This window comes from Carassius gibelio, chromosome B2 (genome assembly GCF_023724105.1).
Source record: "Carassius gibelio isolate Cgi1373 ecotype wild population from Czech Republic chromosome B2, carGib1.2-hapl.c, whole genome shotgun sequence".
Taxonomy (NCBI): Eukaryota; Metazoa; Chordata; class Actinopteri; order Cypriniformes; family Cyprinidae; genus Carassius; species Carassius gibelio.
Window position 1 is genome coordinate 30,680,668 of NC_068397.1, and position 21,113 is coordinate 30,701,780.

Below are 21,113 nucleotides of genomic sequence, written 5' to 3' on the forward strand. Positions count from 1 at the left end.
GGTTTAATTATTATATGATTTAAATATATTATATTTTTATATTATACTACATTAAATATTTTATTATTATTATTAAATCATATTATTAGTTACATTCTTCAATTACCTAAAAACGCATTAATATATATATACATACATAAAATATAATTTAATTTAATTAAATGTAATAGAATTTAAGTAGGTAAATATAATTTAAGTAATAATTACATTTAGAATTAATTCAGTAGATATAATAACTAGTATTGAATAAAGAAGCAAATTGTTTATTTTAATAGCACATTAATTTCATATTTTTTATTGCCATAAAAAGTTTGTTGGATACAAATAATAAAACAATAAAAAGTAAGAAATATATTTTGTGGGGTTAACATGAATCCAATATGGTGGACAAATGCATATATTTTTAATTTAAATGTCTTTATTATATTATATTTATTATATAAATGTATCAGTGTATTTATGATAATATACATTTAAATTTATTACATTTATAATTTAGACAATACTAATTCAAAAATAAAATGCAATAATTAGATATTATAATAAATATTTTAATAAAATATCCTAATTGGAAAATGTATATTTATAAATATTTGTATGTGTTGCAATATTTATGTGAAGTTGCTGTCTGCAAGAGCATTTCTAATCCATCATGTGTTAAAGCATCTGATAAACAGATTGGTGTCCTTTAGAGAAGTGTGTGTGTGTGTGTGTGTGTGTGTGGTGATTTTCATTCTTCTCTTATTTCTCTCATCATTCATCTTTCTCCAGATGATTGTAAGTATAACAGCGTTTGATTCTGTTGCTCTGTCTCCAGTCCGTCTGTGTCTCTGTGAAACTCTAGCATGATGCACGACAGACTGTCTTCTTCATTTCCTGTCAGCACTCAGCCTGGACTTCCTGTCTCCCTCTCACAGCTTCCTCTTTCTCTGTCCTTCACGCACATGTAACTCTAATCCAGCAGATTGAGACTGCATCAGGATTATTATCCAGAACTAAAAATACAATCAAATTATAATTTTACCAATAAAAACGTATTTATTACTTGAAATAAGAAATAATACTAACTGAAATAAAATCTTAAAAAATATATAATTAACTTGAAATATACTAAAATAATTAAAACTGAAATAAAAATGAATAAGATCATATAGACTTTTTTTAAAACTAATACAGATGTAAAAAAAAAAACTGTATAATTATTAAAACTATAACTCAAAAAAACTTACAAATAAAAATGTAAATCAAAATATTAATAAAAAAATTATAGTATGTAAATTATATATATATATAAAAAACCTGGTCTGGATGCCACTGTGTAGTTGTGAATGCAGCATATATCAGAAAATAATTACAAAATTATCTAAATAATAATAATAATAAATGCATGCTTCAGTGTTCATATTAATCAGTAGTTTTTATAATTTTTTTTTTTTTTTTACATCAACAGTTTACATTTTCATAGTCTTGTCTGGATAGTTATAAATTAATTTTACATAAATTATCATCTAATAAATATTTTGTATGGTAAAATACTTTAATCATAATAAATAATCATATTAAATTAAACGCTAATAAATATAATTATATATTTAATTTCAACATTAAATATTTAGATATTAAATTGTATGTATTTATTTAAATTATTATTTTGTGATTTAATCATTTATTTTAATTTAACATTTTTATAATTTAATAATTAGCTTTTCATGAACTCCAAATGGTCATATGACATGCAGGTGAACAAATAAAATATTTAATATTTTTTTTAAATGTTTTATTTTGATCTGTTTTTTTTATTTTAACATTTATTTAGATTTAACATTTTTGTTTTTGTAGCTTTTCTTGAACTCAAAATGACACTAATGTGATCTGCTGTAATCGTAGGAAGCTTCTCTTTTCAGTAACTGTGAGAGAAAGTGTTGGTGTTTGTGTAACTGATCACAATTCTTGAATACAAAATATGTTGATAAAAATGCTTTGCAATGCCCTCTGATGTGTGTGTGTGTGTGTGTGTGTGTGTGTTTGTGTCTGTAGGGCACACAGCTCATCTTCAACGCTGCTAAAGAGTTGGGTCAGCTCTCCAAACTAAAGGTGCGTTCAGCTGGACTTCACCTCTCTAAACTTTTATAAAGACACAGACGAGTAAAAGCTCTTTGTGTCTTACAGGAGCACATGGTGCGAGAAGAGGCCAAAGCGCTGAGCCCTAAACAGTGTGCAGTCATCGAGCTTGCTCTGGACACTATTAAGGTACGAGTGAATCAGATCTGTCTGTTCTCAGAGTTAGTTTTTGTGAAGGGAATCAACACTAATGCTGATGGTGTGTGTGTGTGTGTGTGTGTCTGACAGCAATACTTCCACGCAGGGGGTGTGGGTCTGAAGAAGACGTTTCTGGAGAAGAGTCCTGATCTTCAGTCTCTGCGCTATGCTCTGTCTCTCTACACGCAGGCCACAGATAAACTCATCCGGAAGTTCGTCCAGTCGCAGCACACTCAGGGTACGCTGGAAGTTCAGCGCAAACATAGATATCGTCTTTTTAAAATTAAGGCAGTTTGATGACTACAAAAATGGCTTAAGGAACTACAACGAGCTACTTCCTGGGTTTGTGACATCACAAACCCTCATAAACCCCGCCCCCGAGAACATGCAACAAAGCTCCTCTTCACTTATTTTGATGATGTCATTGTTTACATCACAAGCAGAGCACAAAAGCACAAAAAGCTGAGGGGTGTGATGTATAGATGCACTCTGGCAGATCAGCCAATCACAACACACTGTGGGCCAGCTAACCAATCAGAGCCCACCGCATATTTCTGAGGGAGGGGCTTCATACAAACAGTATTTACAGTATGACATTTACTAAATTTCTTCAAGGAACATGATCTTAATATCTTAATGATTTTTGGCATAAAAGAAAAATTTATAATTTTGACCCATACAATGTTTTTTGGCTATTGCTACAGATATACCCCAGAGACTTGAGATTGCTTTTGTGCTCCAGGGACACATATATATGCTCAATATAAATTTAGGTATTTACTGAATCTAGGAGTGGCTGTACATTGCAATAATTAATAAATTATGGATAATTAAAATGATGAAAATCCATAATCTTAATAACTGAATGCTCGTAATGGTTCACACTTGTTATTCCCAATGAATTTATATGACTTGTCTAGTATGCAATTTTTTGTTTAAACATATTTTTCTAGTCATATAGGTTATTATATAAATGGTTGTATAAAATATATTACGTTAAACTTTTTGTATTTTTCAGATTTTTTTATTTATTTATTTTTTACACAGAAATTTACACAAACATTGGCAAAAACAATATCAATTTGATTACATTAATTTATTCAGTTATGGTATATTTAAACATAGTTTTATATAAAAGACAAGATAATACTTGTATAACTTTATTTAAAAAATATATTATAATTTTTTATTATATATTTTCTTTTTACATATATATATATATATTTTTTATTCTAAGTTGATATAAAATATTTTACAATATTTATTTATTTCTATGGCAGAAGTCACACATAGAGTATATCCAGGCCATCCTAGAACATGCGAGTCCTGGTTCTTAAGGGAATTAATTAAAATAAAAAATATTATTTTAGATTCCATCTTGTTCTTGCTTTTTTAAACCTTTTTTTGTTTGTTTTATTTAAAATAAATGTAAGGCATCTTGTTGCCCTTTTGGGAAGCTCGCTGAGGCCCCCTAGTGGCCCCCGCTCCTCTGCTTTAGATCCACAGCAATCAGATTCAATGGAGATTTTTGCAAAGTAAAGTTCAGACATTTCTCACCTGATGATCTGAGCTCTAAACTCTCATTACTGACTCTGGTTTCCTGTTAGTGATGTTTACTGCTCTTCTCTTGTGTGTAGTTCACGGCGGTAAAGGCGTTCGATACACTCACAGTGAGGATGTTTATCCAGAGAAGGGTACGTATCTGCGGCTCTACGCTCATTTATATTCACGGATGCAGATATTAATCCATATTCATGTGAAGATCGTCTAGTTCTCCATCTCGAGTGTGAGGATTTACACAAAACTAAAAGATGTTTTGCATGGTTTACCTAACAAAAAATGTACTCTGGTAATAATAATGTCTAGGAAATACAACACATATGCTTGTTGTTATTATTATTATGGTAAACTAAAATGATTACTCATACTTCGGTAGCTTGAAATTGGCCACAATTGTTATAAAAACAAATTAAAGAAGATAAATTGTTAAAATTTCATAAGGAGTTGCATATAAAAAATGATTTTAACTAGTTACTATCAGTGTTGGGGAAGGTAATAGTTAATATAATATGTAAATATTTCAATCATTTAAAGAGACATTCGCATGTTTACAGTTCTCTGGTTAAAGGTTAAAGGTGAGATTTCATGCAAGTTAAAAAATATAAAATATTTAATATTTTAGTAAGTGTTGAATCCTATTTTTATATAAAAGTATTATTATATATAGAACTGCACGACTTATTTTCTCAAATATTTGATTGTTTTTAAATTAATTATAGGACTGTATGAGCATTGTGATTATTCCATCATACACTTTGAGTTTAACTATTAAATGACAACTGTTGTATTATAAAATTGTTATATTTTATAATATTCGTAGTAATACTAATATCAATGTCTTAAATTCTTCACTTTTCACAATGTTCAGACCCTCAAGAATTAACATATGAAATCATAATGCTTTTATTTTGCCATAACTCACGTGAAATGCTGTGAACTTTGCTTCAACAGAAAGGTTGGAAATAAAAGAAATACTGTAGAAATAAAGGTGCTTAAAAGATGCCATAGAGATTTTTGGAAAAGGTCGTTCTATAATAAAGCATCTTTATTTTTAAGAGTGTAAAGTGAATGCAGTGCACAATATGTTCCTAAATGCACTTTAAATCTTTTTTTAAATGTGTTGTGACCTTTGACCTGTTGCTCAGCCTCAGGCGTGGAGGACGCGGTGGGTGAGGTGTCTATGACCGTGGAGATCTTCAGTGACCCGAGCACAGGAGGACACAAGATCACAGTTAAAGGTGCTTGTGTTTCTGCTCTGTTTCTGTTTCTGTCTGTGTCCGTGTCAGGATCATGTTAATGAGGTGTTTGATTGACAGTTGTGGCAGCCAATGAGCTTCGCTGGCAGACGCAGGGAATATTCCGGCCCTTCGTGGAGGTTTACATCATCGGGCCGCACCTCAGCGACAAGAAGAGGAAGTTTGCCACCAAATCCAAGAACAACAGCTGGTCTCCGAAGTTTGCCGAATCCTTCCAGTTGTACGTTTGTAACCGTATGATTAACTCTTCATAATATGACATTTTTATGAAGCGACAATATTTATCCACTATCCTGATGATTATTATTAATTTACGAGGACATAGTTTATTATAGATTTTTTTTTAAATTCTTTATCCAAATAATTGATTTTCAAAATGGGTTTATGATGCCATTAATTTATGAATTAAATATATAAAATATATATATATATATAATATAATTTTATAATGTATTTAGTCAGTACAGTTGTTTTTATTTATTTTTCCATTTTATAAAAATTTGTAATAATTGTTTAGAAATTGCAATTTGAATTAGAAATGTTTTATAATTGATTTTTCTGCTACTAAAGGTTTTTTAAATAGGATTATGATGGCAGTAATTGATGATGGCATTTTCCTAACAATATAAATATATAATGTATTTTTAGTTATTTTCTGTCAAGTTTTTTCAGTTTTATCAATAATTAAGTAATCCAATCCATATTTTTATAACATAACTGCATAAAAATTAACTTTCATTATTTATATGTATTGCCATGCACATTTTATGTGCGATCTTCATCTCCGTCTCTCTCACACTCTGTGTGTGCATCAGTTAAAGCAGTGCATTAATATAGAGCAATGATTAAAGTAACTTTGTAGAAGTCAGCCAATCAGAATCCAGCATTCAGAGAGACCACGGAGTGTTCTAAACCTCACAGATCTGTCTCGCTCCATCTCTAGTGTGCTGGGCAGTGAGCTGGGTCCCGAGGGTTACGAGCTGCAGGTGTGTGTGAAGGATTACTGTTTCGCGCGTGAGGACCGGACCGTGGGGATGGCTGTGCTTCAGCTGAAGGAGCTGACGTCCAGAAGCAGCGCCGCCGTCTGGCTCCCACTCGGCAAACGCATCCACATGGACGAGACGGGGCTCACCGTGCTCCGCATCCTCTCGCAGCGCAACAACGACGAGGTGGCCAAAGAGTTCGTCAAGCTGAAGTCTGACCAGCGCTCGGCCGAGGAGGGAAGGGGCAGCTGAGGTGGAAAAGCACCAAACGAAAGCAAACTGTCCCACAGCACACAGCTGCTAAACCCAGACACATGTGCGATCCCACGGGATTCATGCAACATCAACTCCTGACAAAGATACGAAGAGTTGAGATCGCTCACAAATCTAGTTTTGTCATTGTGCATTCCAGTTAATCTCCATCAAAGTGCAGTTCGGGGTTATTTTGATTAGGAAAAAAATAACTTAAAAACACTAGCTGACTAGCACAAGTAAAAACATGATAGAATAATAAAAAACAAGATTTTTGACATTAAATAAAAGGAGTCATCTGGTTTTGCAAATAGACTCTTCATAACTTTGACCCCCGTTTACTTCCATAACAGACTATTAGGATAAATCAAAACATCATTTAAAGTTGTAATCATTTTGTTGTGTTTTTATAATCTGTATATTTTTTTTAAAGTCTATGTAGTTTTGCTTTTATTTCATAAAATCATATTTCATTTGATCATAAAATAAACTAAAACTTAAGTGAAATTAATAAAAAAGGGTGTAGAGATATTTTTTACGAAAATGACTAAACAAAATGAAACTAAAATTATAATTATATAATTGCAATTATAAATAATTTAAAAACAACATTGCGAGATTTAATTCATTACATTTCGAGAAAAAAGTAGTGTTTCAAGAAAAAAAACTTGTGAGAAAAATTTACTTACGAAAATAAAGTCTAAATTAAATGTAAAAAAAAAAACATTAAATTACGAGACAAAAAAGTAATATTTCGAGAGAACAAATCGTTACATTTTGAGAAAAAAAGTGACAATTATTTGTTGAGATTAAACTTGTTAAATTATGAAAAAAAAGTCATCGTTTCGAGAAAACTAAAATCATTAAATAAAAAAAGTCAAAATTAAATATTGAGAATTAACTCATTTTAAACTCAAATTTTTATAATTAATTGTTTCAACTTTAGTCAAGTACATCGAGTTAGTTAAGTTTAAATGATAAATGTTTATTTGTTCAAAAGTCCTGCCCTTTTTCTCATTATAAATCCTGTTTTTACTTAGAAATGTCACATTATGGAAGTAAAGTGGGTCTGAAAATGCTCTTTCATGTTGACTGTAACATTCTCAAAGTAGATTTAATTCTACACACTTTGTTTTGCACTCCAGGGCCACGTTTAAGTTTTACACACAGCCCTAACCTTTAGCACAACGCTGGTTTAATGTTACGCTGTCTCTTATTGGTGCATTACAGACAAACCTGACCAATCAGAGATCACAATACTGCTGAAGGTTCAGTTCACGTCAAATCAGAGTGTGCGCAATTTTAACAAGTCTTGAAAGGTACTGGAGCTGCATGATTTATAAAATATTAAATTAAAATGCAATAAATAAAGCGCAGCACTGTGTTCATTTACACGCGAGCTGCTCGTGATTTTAGTGTCTCACAAAATGCTGCTCCACATTAACATAAGTTGCTTATAATGTGTATTAAAAAATGTAATTTATACGAAACTTATGAGAAGCACTTATAAACCGGCTTTTGTTTGTTCTTTCAGATCGATTCTGACTTGACGTGAACACACAAGATGATAATGTTGAGATGATGCAATACTCCTCGTGATAAAAAAACATTTGCCTTCACATGCACAAATGTTACCCACAATGCATTGCGGCCTTGAGACGCCCAGAAGCATATCCGCTGACTCGGGCTTCGATTGGTTTGCTCTCTCTGGAATATTTTGCACTTTCTGCATGTAGTCTCGTGCTCTTGGTGTCTGTCTCTCGTCTCCAGCATGTGAAGATGAGCCTTACCTACACTGTGACTCACTACAGAGCACACGCTGTGCATTATGGGCCTTTTGTTTGTTTGTTTGTGGAGCTACATCTTTTCTCTGCAGAGCATCCAGAAACACTCAGTAATGATGGAGGAGGAGGAGTTTATATTCTTCCAGGCTGATGTGTCAGAAGTGATTGTTGTGCAGTGAAACTGCTATATTGTTCATTTTTATATTTTAAAATTATGCTTAAATTTTTTGTTGTTTTTAATTTTTTTGTGTTCTTTATACATTTTTGCAGTAGATTTAATGAATTTTTATTTAATTTTAGTTATATTGGTGAAGTGAAAATGTTTTTTAGAATTCATTTTAAGTTTTTTTATTTCAAGTAGTGCATGTATATATATATATATATATATATATATATATATATATATATATATATATATATATATATATATATATATATATATATATGTGTGTATGTATTCCATTTATAGTTAGCAAAAACAGAAACCATAATTTTTTTAAGTTTGTCTTCATAATTTTGTGTTGCCTCTGAAACAGTGTTTTTTAGTATCATTGATATAATATTATAGTTTTTGTTAATATTTGTTTATTATACATAAATATATATATATGCTGTTTTCATCTTAATTTTAAAGTTTGATTAATTTTTTTGTAATTTTTATTGCTTTTTGTTTACATGTCTACATTTTTTAAATAATATTTTATAAACAATTTTTTTTATATACATTTCTTATCTAAATTTTAGTTATTTTAGTACATCACGTTACACTAAAATAAATGTTCCCTTATCAACTAGGTGAAATAAAATTATTAAAAAAAAAATTCCAAGTAAAAGCTATTTTTTTTTAAGATTGTAGTTTTGACTATAAAAACCCTGTTTGTTGACACTGCATCGAGGTTTGAAACACAAAAGGCACTTCTGACATTCAGTCTGATTATTATAAGGGCAGAAATGTTTTCGTCTTCATGTTTTTGACTGCTGTGTCGTGTTGGAACTGCTTTGTTGTGAGTCTTCTTAAGAAATGCATAATTCTGGAGCAATACACTGGACTCAAACTCTTTATGAATGCATTACAGGAATAATTCGCCAAAAACAATCATTCACCCTCATGCTATTCCAGAGCAATATTTCTTCCGAATTAGAAAATAATCTGCTCGTGTCCTCTCAGAAAACTAGAAGTCATCAGATGGACTTTAATGGCACTCTTCATGAGGGCGAGGTGTGATTTTGAGGTGAACTATCCCTTTAAATGAGAGATGATCAGTGTTCACCGTTCGTCTGCTGTTTTAGATTAAACCACAGTGCAATTAAGTGTCTTTGTAAAGTTAGTTTCCGGTTTGATTTAAACTGATTTCACATGTTTACAATGTCAAGTGTTTGCAGTTGTAATCGCTGTACATACATGCTGTTATTAGAATTAATCTCATGGCTGTGAGTCTATTATTTACTTCCTTTTTACATGTGCCTGTTGTAATTCACAATGATTCAACTGCACTAAAGAATTTTTTATTTTTTTTTAAGTTTGTATTCATAATTTTGTGCTGCCTCCAAAACAGCTTTATTTTATGGCTGACATCATCAAAGCCGGCTATTTGTCAATGCCATACAGGTTTTAAAATGTATATATATTTTAGCATTATTTTTTTAAGCTTCATGATTTTGTGCTGAATGTGTAATGACTTTACAGGTGATGTCAGGTTTAAAAATATATATTTTAAAATTTATTTTCATATTTTTAAGTTTTTCTTGTAATTATGCACCACTTTGGAAACTTTACAGCTGAATTCCTATTTTATTTTCTTAAAATTTTTTTATTATTTTAGTTTGAAAATTTTCTTTTTTTTTACAGCCGATTTCATTTTTGTTTTATTTTAATTTAATTTTCTTCAAAAATCTATATTTTATTTTCGAAGTTTGAAACAATTTTTTTTTTTCAGCTGATGTCATCTAGGCTGCCTACATGTTTACATTAAACAATTTAAAAGATAATTGGATTAAAAAAAATCTAATAATATTAGCAAATATAAATATTTGGTTAAACATATTTCATATTTTATTAATTTTATTTTTTAGGTTTGAAATTACTTTATGGCTGACATCATCTGCTTGCTATTATTATGTTACATAATATTATCGCTGATGTTTTTTGTTGTGTGAAATATGATTTCCTCTGAATCCAAACGCAACGCAGCCATTGAATGTTGATTCACACAAGCCTTTGTCATCAGAGAGACGTGATTTAAATCACATTACACACACATGCTGAAGCACAAACAGGCATGAAGAAACTCATATGCATGCGTGCATGAGCGCAGACACTGCAGTGCATGATGGGAAGCCAGTAAACAGTCTCAAAGTGTTAAGTTGCCACTTATTGACCATTGACTTCACCGTTGATTTCCCAAAAGAAGAGCTTGTGAACTGTGTCTCTGATATGAATGTCGCATGAACGGGTGTTTTTATACTGAGAACGTTTCTAATTTAATTTTTAACCATTTTGATTGTTCTTAATGAGGATGATCGTGGATTACTGCAGCATTTGCTCCCTATTAAAACAATAATGATCAACCAACTGTTTCTCGTCTTATTAAAGTGTTCCTGTAGCTCAAGTGGTAGAGCATTGCGTTAGCAAGCGTAATGTTGCGAGTTTGATTCCCAGGAAACGCACGATAGGTAAAAATTGTTAGCCTGAATGCACTGTAAGTCGCTTTGGGTAAAAGCGTCTGCTAAATGCATGAATTTTAATTTAATTAAACACCCGCATCAGCAGGGAGCTCAATGCTTATTTTTTGTTTACGAACTTAATCACATTTATTATAAAATGTCCCAGTCATTATTGGGAAAATGGGTCTCCTTTAACCCGTCTTTTCTGATTACATTTTTCTCTTATAAGATTTCCTTTGGTAATAATACTTCACACTGGTTAATCTGTATGCGTTGTATATTGAATATGTATGTGATGTTAATGGAAATGTAACTGAGAATTTACTTGCTTTTAAAGCATTCTACTGTGATATTATTTGTAGCTAATATTCTGTTGTAATGTTTAATATTTAAAACTAATTCAGTAAACATCTTATTGAGTATTTAAGAAGACAGACCTTCATAAGGTTATTATAGTTAACTAAAACTATCAAAAAAATTTAAATATAAAAAAAAAACTAGTTGCCGAAGAAATTCATATTTTCATTATTTTAAATTTGAGTAATTAAAAGCACGTAAATGGCTAAAACTGAAATAAAAATACAAACGCATATAAAAAAAAACGTAAAAAAAATATATATATATATATAGATGGATTACAAAATTTTAAATGATTAAAAATATTTACATAACCTTCAAACGAAAATGAATAAAAACTATATAGACTAATTATTTTTACTAAAATGCCCCCCAAAAAACATTCAATAAAACTCAATTATAATACAAATAAATAAATAGTACTGCAAGATAAAATAAAAATTATAATAAGAAATGCATTTATTTTACTTCAAGTACCAAAAGTTTGGCCGTTTTAGTTTAATTTAACTTTAATAAGACTTTTCTTACTAACGAACAAGGTAAAAAACAATAACTTGTTAAATGGATTTGAAGGCAAACACTAATCTATCATCACATGCGCCATACAGCATTAATAATCACAGAAATAAAGACACGGACACAAAGGATTATTGTTTTACAGTACAAAAAACGAAAACAAAAACAAGATTTTATTAAAGAAGCATAAAAAATAAAACTCTTGATACATTTCTTATAACCGTCAAGTCAGCTCAAATTATACGTGTATACAATTGTTCCAGCTCACGGTTAAAAGGTCCATAAACTTTCAAATAAAATATATTTCAATTTTAAATTTCTTCAATAATTTTTTCTCATTTTGTTATAAATTGCCTATATGTTGTACACAGGAAACAGAAATATGGAAAATAAAGATAAATTTGCTGTAATAAAAGGGTCACATTATAATCTGGGATATTTACGTCAAGATAAGCAAATAAATTGTAAAAATAAAATGTGTAAAAAAGTTTTTTTTTTTTTGTCATTTTCATTTTTAGAAAATTATTCGCTAATGCCTCACGGCTTCAAGACATGCAGAGAGTTTAACTTACAAATAATGATACGTGTTTTAAAAACTACATTAACCTTTTCCATCATACGTTTGAAAACAAATCCCAATGATTGTAATTCAGAATATTTACAATTAAGCCTGAAATCCGGTTATTGAAATCGCTTTTGGTTCTGCGTACAAAAGAAAGCGAATGTAAAAGCCGAGCGAGTTTAGGGCACAAATGAATCATGGGAAAACAGCGTCTGACGTCTTTCCAAAAAGATCGTCCTCAGCGAACCCTGTTTGAGGAAAAAGAAACTAAAGGAAACCATTCGACTTCAGGCCAATTCTTCACTAGTAACATGACCTTCATTGCCACAACCAAAACACGTCACAAACACACAACCGGAAAAACTACTTGCTTCTTGTACCTTTCAACCAATTACACTACTTTTAACAACGTCTGGGGACAAAAAGAAGATAACGAGCAGCTCTGATTCGACACGGCTCTCTATAAAAATCACTAAAACTGGAAGAGCGGAGAGAGATTACGTCACAATCTTCGTTCCCGGCAGTGAGAGTTTCACCACCAAGGCACCGTTAGCTCTCGAATCCTGGCACGTTTAATATATTAGACACGCCAAAGAAAAATCTAAAACCGCATCTAGAGGAAAAAAAAACCTGTACAAACCGAAACGCATTCACGCCCTTTAAGACGTCGGTGTCCTGCGTGTTCAAGGAAAAAACAGCTCGTGGATTGCTAAAACATACGGAAGCCCTGGTGATTTAGCTGCCACGCTGACTAGCATCCTGTTTATTAGGACAACCTGAAGTGTAGTGTGTAACCGGAAGCCCTTTAGAGTGTGAAAGCATGGCTTGTCGTGTAAAAACCGTTCGGCAGGACTACAGATTTGTTCATAGGCAGCGTACGGGGTCGAGCAATCGTAAACGAAACGCTCTCGCAAGGACCGGAAGACAGACGCAAACTCCAGCGAAAGACATTTCTGTGTGTCGCATTCGCTCTCGCGCACATTCACGACTAAACATTCGAAAGATAATTCAATATGCTGTTTGATTCGAAAAGTTGTAACAGATAAAAACTTCTTGTTAAATACTATCAACCCTGTTTCTGGAGTGCAGGAATGAACCGACACGTGAATGTTTTAAGGTAGTGTGGCAAAACGAGAAAATGCACGGTAATGATATTCATAACATGTACTATTCTAGCGATTTCAGATCCTACATCCACTAGCACATTGCGTATCGACTCGTAACGCGTATAAATATTAAGTGTTCGACAATAAAACAGGAATATCTCATGTTTTGGTCTAAACGAGCGCAGCTTTCGCATTAAAAAAAACGCAAAAATAATTTAAAAACTACTGCATCGGCAACACGGAATACGCGTTAGAAAAAAGTGCAGCGTAAAAGTTGAAAAATCTGCGAGTAGAAAAAGTCGGAAGCATGAATGGAAAAACAACCCACTGAATATGAATAGCTAAAGATAAGACGCAGTTTGAAAAGTACTTGAGTGGGTAATAAAGTCACTGTTGTTGCTATTATTATTATTATTATTATTATTACTACTACTGTCAATAAATCGGAATAGTGTCATATCTAATAATTACTCAAGGCAGTTTTCGTTTTAAGAGAAGATCCGGATGCACTGTGTGGCAGGAGTGTGGCAAACGGGACACTCGGGATCCGGCGACTGGCAGATCTGCCCGGCGCAATCCATGCAGAAGAGGTTATGACCGCATGGAACGAGCGCAGCGGTCACCTCGCATTCGCAACACACAAAACAATCCCGAGACACCATCCCAGCCAGGCCGCCCGCTTTGAGGCGTCCCAACATAGTGGAAGCGATTCCCACTCCGCTTCCACCTCCTTCTGAATCAGTTGGCGAGCCACCCGGGAGCGACGACGCAGAGCAAGATGAGTATCCAGTGCTGCTTCCACCGCTGCTGCTGCTTCCGCCCGAGAACGAGCTTCCAGTGCCCGCTTGGAGCCAGGAGAGCGTGCTAAGGGGGTCGCTTTGGGCCCGGCGGGCGAGCGGGTGATCTGGGTCGGGCGAGAGCCGCGGGGTTACAGCTCCTCCGCTGAGGACGCTGCTGTTTCGACGGACTGTCTGCGTCTGTTGCTTACCGCCGTTCGCAAACGGCGCCCAGATATTCGCAGCACTGAATTCGAAACCCAGATCTTCAGACGCAGCCGGCAAATTCTGAGTCGAATCAGCCGCGAAGGAGAAGCTCCCGCCGGCGCTGCTCGTGCTAAATGGACTTGTCGGGCTTCCCCCGCCATCTGCCGCCCGTCGAGTCGCCGAGAATGACTCGGTTGACATTTTGCGCGACGAATGGTTAATCTGTGGCGGAGGTGGAGGCGCCGAGTGAGTCGCACGTGACCAAAGTGCACCGGCCAAACCGAGTGACCCGAGACCCTCTAAACTCACATCAGTCCCATTGTTGTGGAAGTCATTATCGCCTTGGAGGTCAACGAAAGCACCGGTGCGCAAGGTAATGTGCGTTTCGATCTCTTCTCGCGCGCGATCCACGTTCTCAGGCATGCCGGTGACTTCAAATACAGGGTCTTTCTCGCGGCTGGGTGTCACGATGTAAGTGTGCGTCTGCTGCTGGATGCGTTTGATCGTGGCTCCTTTGGGTCCCACCACTAGGCCCACGACGCGGTAGGGAACGCGCACCTGGATGGTGGTCTGTCCTGGGAGATTGGGAGGGCCGGGAAGCGAGCCGCTCGATCCGGGGCTGTTTGCGCCGGCTTTGCAGCGCGAGGCGCGGATCATGGAGAAGTGCTCAGCCGCCGAGACAATCTCACGTTTGGCCATTTCCACGTCCTCGCGGCGGCCCGTCACGATGAACACGGGCTCTTCTCCTCTCACCGGGGTTTTGATGTAGGTGTTTGTTTTCGCACGGAGTGCTTTGATCTTGCAACCTGCAACAAAAATTAGAAAAAAAACATTACAATTGCATTTGAATCAAACCGACAAAGATCTATTCATTGTAACTAGTTGAATACAAAAAAAATAAAAAATAATCCTGGAAAGTTTAAAAAATATCTGGAATATTTCCGAAATATACGTGAAATATTCCACTACTTTTTGCAACCCTTATTATAACAATTTAATTTGTTACAGTAGTATTATGCTTTAATATTATTAGTTACAACAAAATTACAGTTCTTACTAGGGCTGGGACAATAAATCGACAAACTCAAATGCTCACGAAGAGCACTTGTGTGTTCGGCTGAGTTGAGGAAGTGGTTAAATATACTTGCACCTTGGCTTTTATACTTTTATAATATTAATATAATCCCAGTTTCAAGAGAGAATCATAATGCTTCCCGATAATCATAGAATCGATGCAAAACAATTACTCAATTCTCGATGCATCGATTTATTGTCAGAGCCCTAGTTTTTACTAATGCGCTCATTAATTAAAAATTATCTGAGAGACATCGTGGTATACTGAACTTTTAAAAATATGTATTCATCACACCACAGAAATGAAAAAATTAACTAGCAAGGACAAAAAGAGTGAATAAAAAAAGTAAAGCCAAATTATGAGAGATGTAAATTTATACATCATACTTGAATACAATGATTACATTATAATACAATGCAGTTATCACTGCTTAGAATACTATGTTGCGTGCCTTTTTCTGTATCATCTCACAGAAGGATTTATTTTAAACACTCAACTGATGTTATAAAGTGAATTTGGAATAAAAAAAAAAGTTATTAAATGTGGTATTTTCACGTGTTCTCAGATGGAACAACATTTAAAGTATGTCACCACAGGAGCACTGAAAGTGAACTAGCAAAGACAAAAGGTTGAGGGAAAAGAAAAAGTAAAATGCATATTATGCAAATTATATGTATATTTCATATAATAATTCCAGTGTATTATTAAAAGGCAATAGTGACTTTGACTATCATAAATGTTTAACCAAATCAATAAAAGCCGTGTTTCGACTATATTTTAGAATACCATTTTAGTCGTCATTATTGAATTTTTATTATAAAACTATCTGACATGCTACAAGTAAAATATATATTTTCCGCAGAGAGAAACTGTAGCTTTTTTTTTTGTAAACTCATTCAACACATCACAAGAGAATTAAAAGTAGCAGCGAGGATAAAAGGTTACAGACATATGTAAATGTATGCATCATTAATGAATAAAAAAATATGTAATATAATTAGTGTAATCAAGACATTATTGTAATTGAGAATGTGGTATATCTGCAGTTTTTCAAAATTAATTTGTCAGCACATCACGATTTAAATTAACTAGCAAAAGACATACGTAAAATTACACATCATCATACTGGAATTATTATATTGAAAGTCATCACTTCATCATCACACAGGTCATTGCTGATTATTATACTTATTATATATATAACCTAAATAAACTTTTCACTTTTAAATTAATTAATGTTTCTAAAATATGCAAGTATTCTATTTAAATTAGCCATTATTTAATTTATTATAATGCTGAAATTATTCCAGTAGTATCATGCTAGAATTCTTAAGTGGAATTTTTAAAAGGTTTTAGGGAAATATGTAAATCACAATAATTCTAGTATATTATTGATCATTTAAGTCAGTATCAGGTACATCTTTGCCTGTAAGAAACCATAAAGTGAATATCCACATCATATTATATCATTTCAGTAATGGATAATAATACATGGATATTTTATTAAAAATATATATTTAGAATACATTTATGATTATTAAAAATGCAGTTTAGTAATGAGCTCATTAATTGAAATGGTATATATGTACTTTTAAAAATTAATTCGTCAGGACATTTAACATTTTTTATGAATTAGAAAAGTCAAAAAGGTTGAATACTTGGGACATACTTGAATATAAAAATTATAAATTCGATTCAATATTAGTAACAATTTCTTGGACTATGTGACTCTGGAGCACAGAAGCAGTCATCAGTGGCACAGACCTATATTTGTAGCAATAGCCAACAATACATTGCATGAGTCAAAATTATAAATTTTTCTTTTATGCCAAAAATCATCAGGATATTAACTAAAGATCATGTTCCATGAAGATATTTTGTAACTTTCCTACCATAAATACATAACTTAATTTTTGATAAGTAATATGGATTACTAAGAACTTCATTTGAACAACTTTAAAGATGATTCCCTCCCCCCCTAAATTATATATATATACACATACACACACACACACACATATACACACACATATTTATGACTGGTTTTGTGGTCCAGGGTCACATAAAGCCTGCAAGTATAGTGTTGTAAATAGTTCATAATTTACTCAAACTAATCCATACAAATGATAATAAATTGCAGACAAAAAAAGAGATTTAAGTTACTGGCGTGGATTGTTTTCTACACTCATCAAGCGGCAGAACAGAGGTGCGCTGTTCCTTTAAATCCGCGTGACTTATATCACTCAGCCAATGGCGCGGTCGCTCTGTGACGTCATCGCGGGAGCTGAACGCATGGCATTTCAAACAAAGAGAACAATGCCGCGCCGAACCAAACCTCGCGCCGCTCGCAGAAATAACGCTCGTTTTACATAAACCAAACAATTTAAGATGATTTCTCGCGGGTGTTTAACAGATAAGAGCATCAGAGCTGAAATGCGCGAGCCCCAGCCCTCTACACTTGCATAACTCGTATCCTCACATGACCCCTGCCTGCGTTCATATAACACGGATTCTGAACTAAACACAATCAGAGATCGATCATCAGCAGACAGAGAGATGGGCGGGAGAACCGGTCGATACGAGTCTCTATTGTCTGGTGTAGACCTGAGCAGACCCCCTCCCAAACCCCTCCTCCACCCCACAGCCACAACAACATCCATCCACCCACCCCCAACACACTACTTAGGTTTATGAAGGAAAACATCCGCCAAAACGACAAAAAGCACCAAAACACCCGTGCACGCGACCCGAGACAACGACAGAAGCATAAGTTAACACATGTGTAACATGCAGCAGCTCACTTGTGCTCATAACACCAGATTATTGTTCTGATGCACTGCATTGCTTTGTTTATGATGTCCAGGAACACAGAACAGTTGTGAATATTCAAATCACAGCTTTTGCATGCAATCTCAGACGATTTAAGTGACCATGTTCCTGTTGCTCAAATTCAAATTTACTATTCCAGAACAAAGAATTTAGATAAACAATAATTTTTCAATGCAGCTAACCAGTAAACAACCTCATAGGGGTCACATGACTGATCCCAGTAAGGTTATACTGATATATTGTTCGACTGCCTTATTTTTTTAGCATATTTTGGAATATTATTCAATGTACATTGCATTTATTCTTTATATATCTCGAAACAAAGAACACTACTGAATGTTCCCATTTTGTATGCAAATAACTACCTTTAGTGCTTTCATACTGTTAAAATGCATTGCATTTGTTTATCTTTTGGAAAAATTTAATATGTTGCACGCAAATAACTACTTGCAATGCTTTCCTATTGAGAAAGTGCATTGAATTTGTTTGTTATCTCTTGTAATATAGTATTAAAATACTCAATTTAAACACAAATAACTACCTTTAAAGCTTTAATATTGTTCAAATGCATTGCATTCGTTTATCTTTTGGATTAATTTAATATTTTGCACACAACTAATTACTTGCAATGCTTTCCAATTGTTCTACTGCATCGCATTTATTGTTTATCATGGTTGGTTTACTGTCGTAAATATTACCTTGCCTGCCGACGATCTCGGCCACATGCTCTGACGTGGGCACCGGGACGCACTCTGTCATGTTGACGCTTCTCTTTCGGAGCACCGAGCTTTGTTCTCCGAGGATGGAGGAGTGCGGGCCGGCCATGTGGTATCCCCCTCCTCCCGGGCCGTAGTACTCCGGAGAAGGCGAGCAGGAACCAGGGGATTCCCGGGAGCCATTGGTGTGCTCGAGCATCTGCAGGTCGATGTATCCGCCTCCTCCATTACAGTTCTCACCGGCCGAGGTGCCGTCCAGACAGTCGACCTTCTCCATCGCTATGAGTGACAGCTGATCCAGAGCGAAGCGCAGCGCCTCCTGATGGTCCTCGTCCCTGGGCTCCTGCTCGGTGACCCCGCCGGACGGTCCAGTGCTGCTCACAACCATCTCGTGGTCCATGATGTCAGGGTGAAACAACGGGCTTGGCATAGTCGTCCCCGCGTGTGCATCAGACACTGAACCAAGCACGCTTCCTAGAAAGAAAATACACATAAGTGACTCTGCAGCACACAACAGTCATCAGTAGCACAGGTTTATTTATAGAAACAGACAACATTACATTGCATGGCTCAAAATTATTTACTTCTCTTTAGTGACAAAAATCATTAGGATAAAGTTATGATAATGTCCCATTAAGATATTTTGTAAATTGCCTACCTTGTTAAAAAGATCAAAACTTAGCGCTATTTTCTCAGTATTTAGATTTTTTTTTTGTTGCACCCTCAGATTCTAGATATTCAGATAGTTGTATCTCATACAAATATCGTATTATGCTAACAAACAGTTTGAACTTATTTATTCAGCTTTTAAATAATGCATACATCTAATTAAAAAAAATTAAAAGCCCACTTTGACTGGTTTTGTGGTTTGGGGTGACACAGAGAGCGAGTGCGCGTGTTGTTCTCGAGCGCTGCACACCGCGCGCGTCTCTTTTGTCTTCATTGTTTCTGCTGCTCATTAGCTCCGCGCTGAAGTCTCACAACGCGCTTAACGTATATTTCATGACAAGCGGCCGTTATTAAGTCAGCTTCGCGGCGGGAACGTGCCGCGTACACCCGCGACTCCAAACCGGCGTATTCGTGAGTTTAAACGGAGATGTTGGAGTGTTGTTAGCCGCGCCGCTAACCGGAGACGATCAGTCACATTGTCGCCTTTGTTTGTGGATCTCAGCCGCGCGCCACGCGGGCGATACGGAAACCGGCGAACAAGAAACCGCCACACAGATGCGTTAAATAAAGCGGAAAACCCTCACCTGATGTGCTCCCGTCCCGCTCGCTGCTCGTGTCGGGTGTTTTGTGGAAGATGAGGGAGATGGTGATGATGGCTAACCGCTAGCGGAGCTGCTAACGTTTATCGTTGGGGGGCGTTGGGGAAAAATACTCGTTTCAAAAGCATTCGCGGTCAAATTCGACCCCCAGCGCGCGCTCGGATCACGCGTCCCGCCTCGGCACCGCTCACTCGAGCGGTCTGCTCATTGTTTTCCTGGTAGTTTTCACGCGTGGAACGCTACAGAGGTATTACAGCGCTTTCTCCCGTTCGTTCCGCCGTGTCTTTGTCTGTCTGTGTGCAGTCTCTCTCTCTCTCTCTCTCTCTCTCTGTGCGTCGCTCGCTCGCTCGCTCACGGCGCTGACGTCACAGACGCACAACAATGGGTTCAAAGGCCACTTGCAAATGTTTCTAGTCTTACAAACGTGACACACTCCTGCGTCCTCAAGGATGTTATTGTGTATTATGAAAATCCAAAGCAATTGTCTGTTGAATATGTTGTTAATTTCATTATATAGATTACAAAATTCTTCATTTATAAGTTAAAAATGGCTTACATCTGCTTGGTCTTTCCTTCTGTTTCTTTCAAAATTTGATTTTTTCCCATCTCTTATACTTACAAATAACAAAGAGTGCCACATTTTTTATATATTATCACACCTTTTCTTTCTCTGTGTGGGTTTATCTCTCCTTGTTTTGTAGGATTGTACTTTATAAATATACGTCCGTGTCTTTTCCCTACTCTTGTACATTTTTACGGATTCTGCAATAAAAATAATTATATCTATACAAAAACTATTATATAGTATTTTACTGTTTGGTTTTATAGTTAATTAAATATTAATATGATTTAGACTTCATACATGTATTTTATAACTCTTTGTTCCACAATGATTTCAAATGCAGTAAAATGTAGGTATAAACATTTAACTATTAAATACATT

The 21,113-nt window shown here is 34.8% G+C and overlaps 2 protein-coding genes across 2 annotated transcripts in view; one reads left to right on the forward strand and one right to left on the reverse strand.

Moving 5' to 3' along the window:
* LOC127951549 (protein unc-13 homolog A-like) overlaps nucleotides 1–8,447 on the forward strand; it is a 66,416-nt gene extending 57,969 nt beyond the window's left edge. The window contains exons 36-42 of the mRNA XM_052549495.1: nucleotides 2,038–2,094; nucleotides 2,170–2,250; nucleotides 2,350–2,497; nucleotides 3,897–3,953; nucleotides 4,965–5,057; nucleotides 5,136–5,295; nucleotides 6,019–8,447. Of these exons, the coding sequence (XP_052405455.1) occupies nucleotides 2,038–2,094; nucleotides 2,170–2,250; nucleotides 2,350–2,497; nucleotides 3,897–3,953; nucleotides 4,965–5,057; nucleotides 5,136–5,295; nucleotides 6,019–6,310 (888 nt within the window). The 3' untranslated portion in view covers nucleotides 6,311–8,447. The remainder of the gene's footprint in view (nucleotides 1–2,037; nucleotides 2,095–2,169; nucleotides 2,251–2,349; nucleotides 2,498–3,896; nucleotides 3,954–4,964; nucleotides 5,058–5,135; nucleotides 5,296–6,018) is intronic.
* A 3,315-nt stretch (nucleotides 8,448–11,762) lies between these two features.
* On the reverse strand, nucleotides 11,763–20,517 carry LOC127951119 (RNA-binding protein MEX3B-like). The gene is made up of 3 exons (XM_052548786.1): nucleotides 20,156–20,517; nucleotides 18,885–19,376; nucleotides 11,763–15,088 (listed from the first exon to the last, which is right to left on the reverse strand). The coding sequence occupies exons 2-3, from the start codon at nucleotides 19,330–19,332 to the stop codon at nucleotides 13,788–13,790; spliced, it is 1,749 nt and encodes a 582-aa protein (XP_052404746.1). The 5' UTR covers nucleotides 19,333–19,376; nucleotides 20,156–20,517; the 3' UTR covers nucleotides 11,763–13,787.
* Between the last annotated feature and the right edge of the window lie 596 nt (nucleotides 20,518–21,113).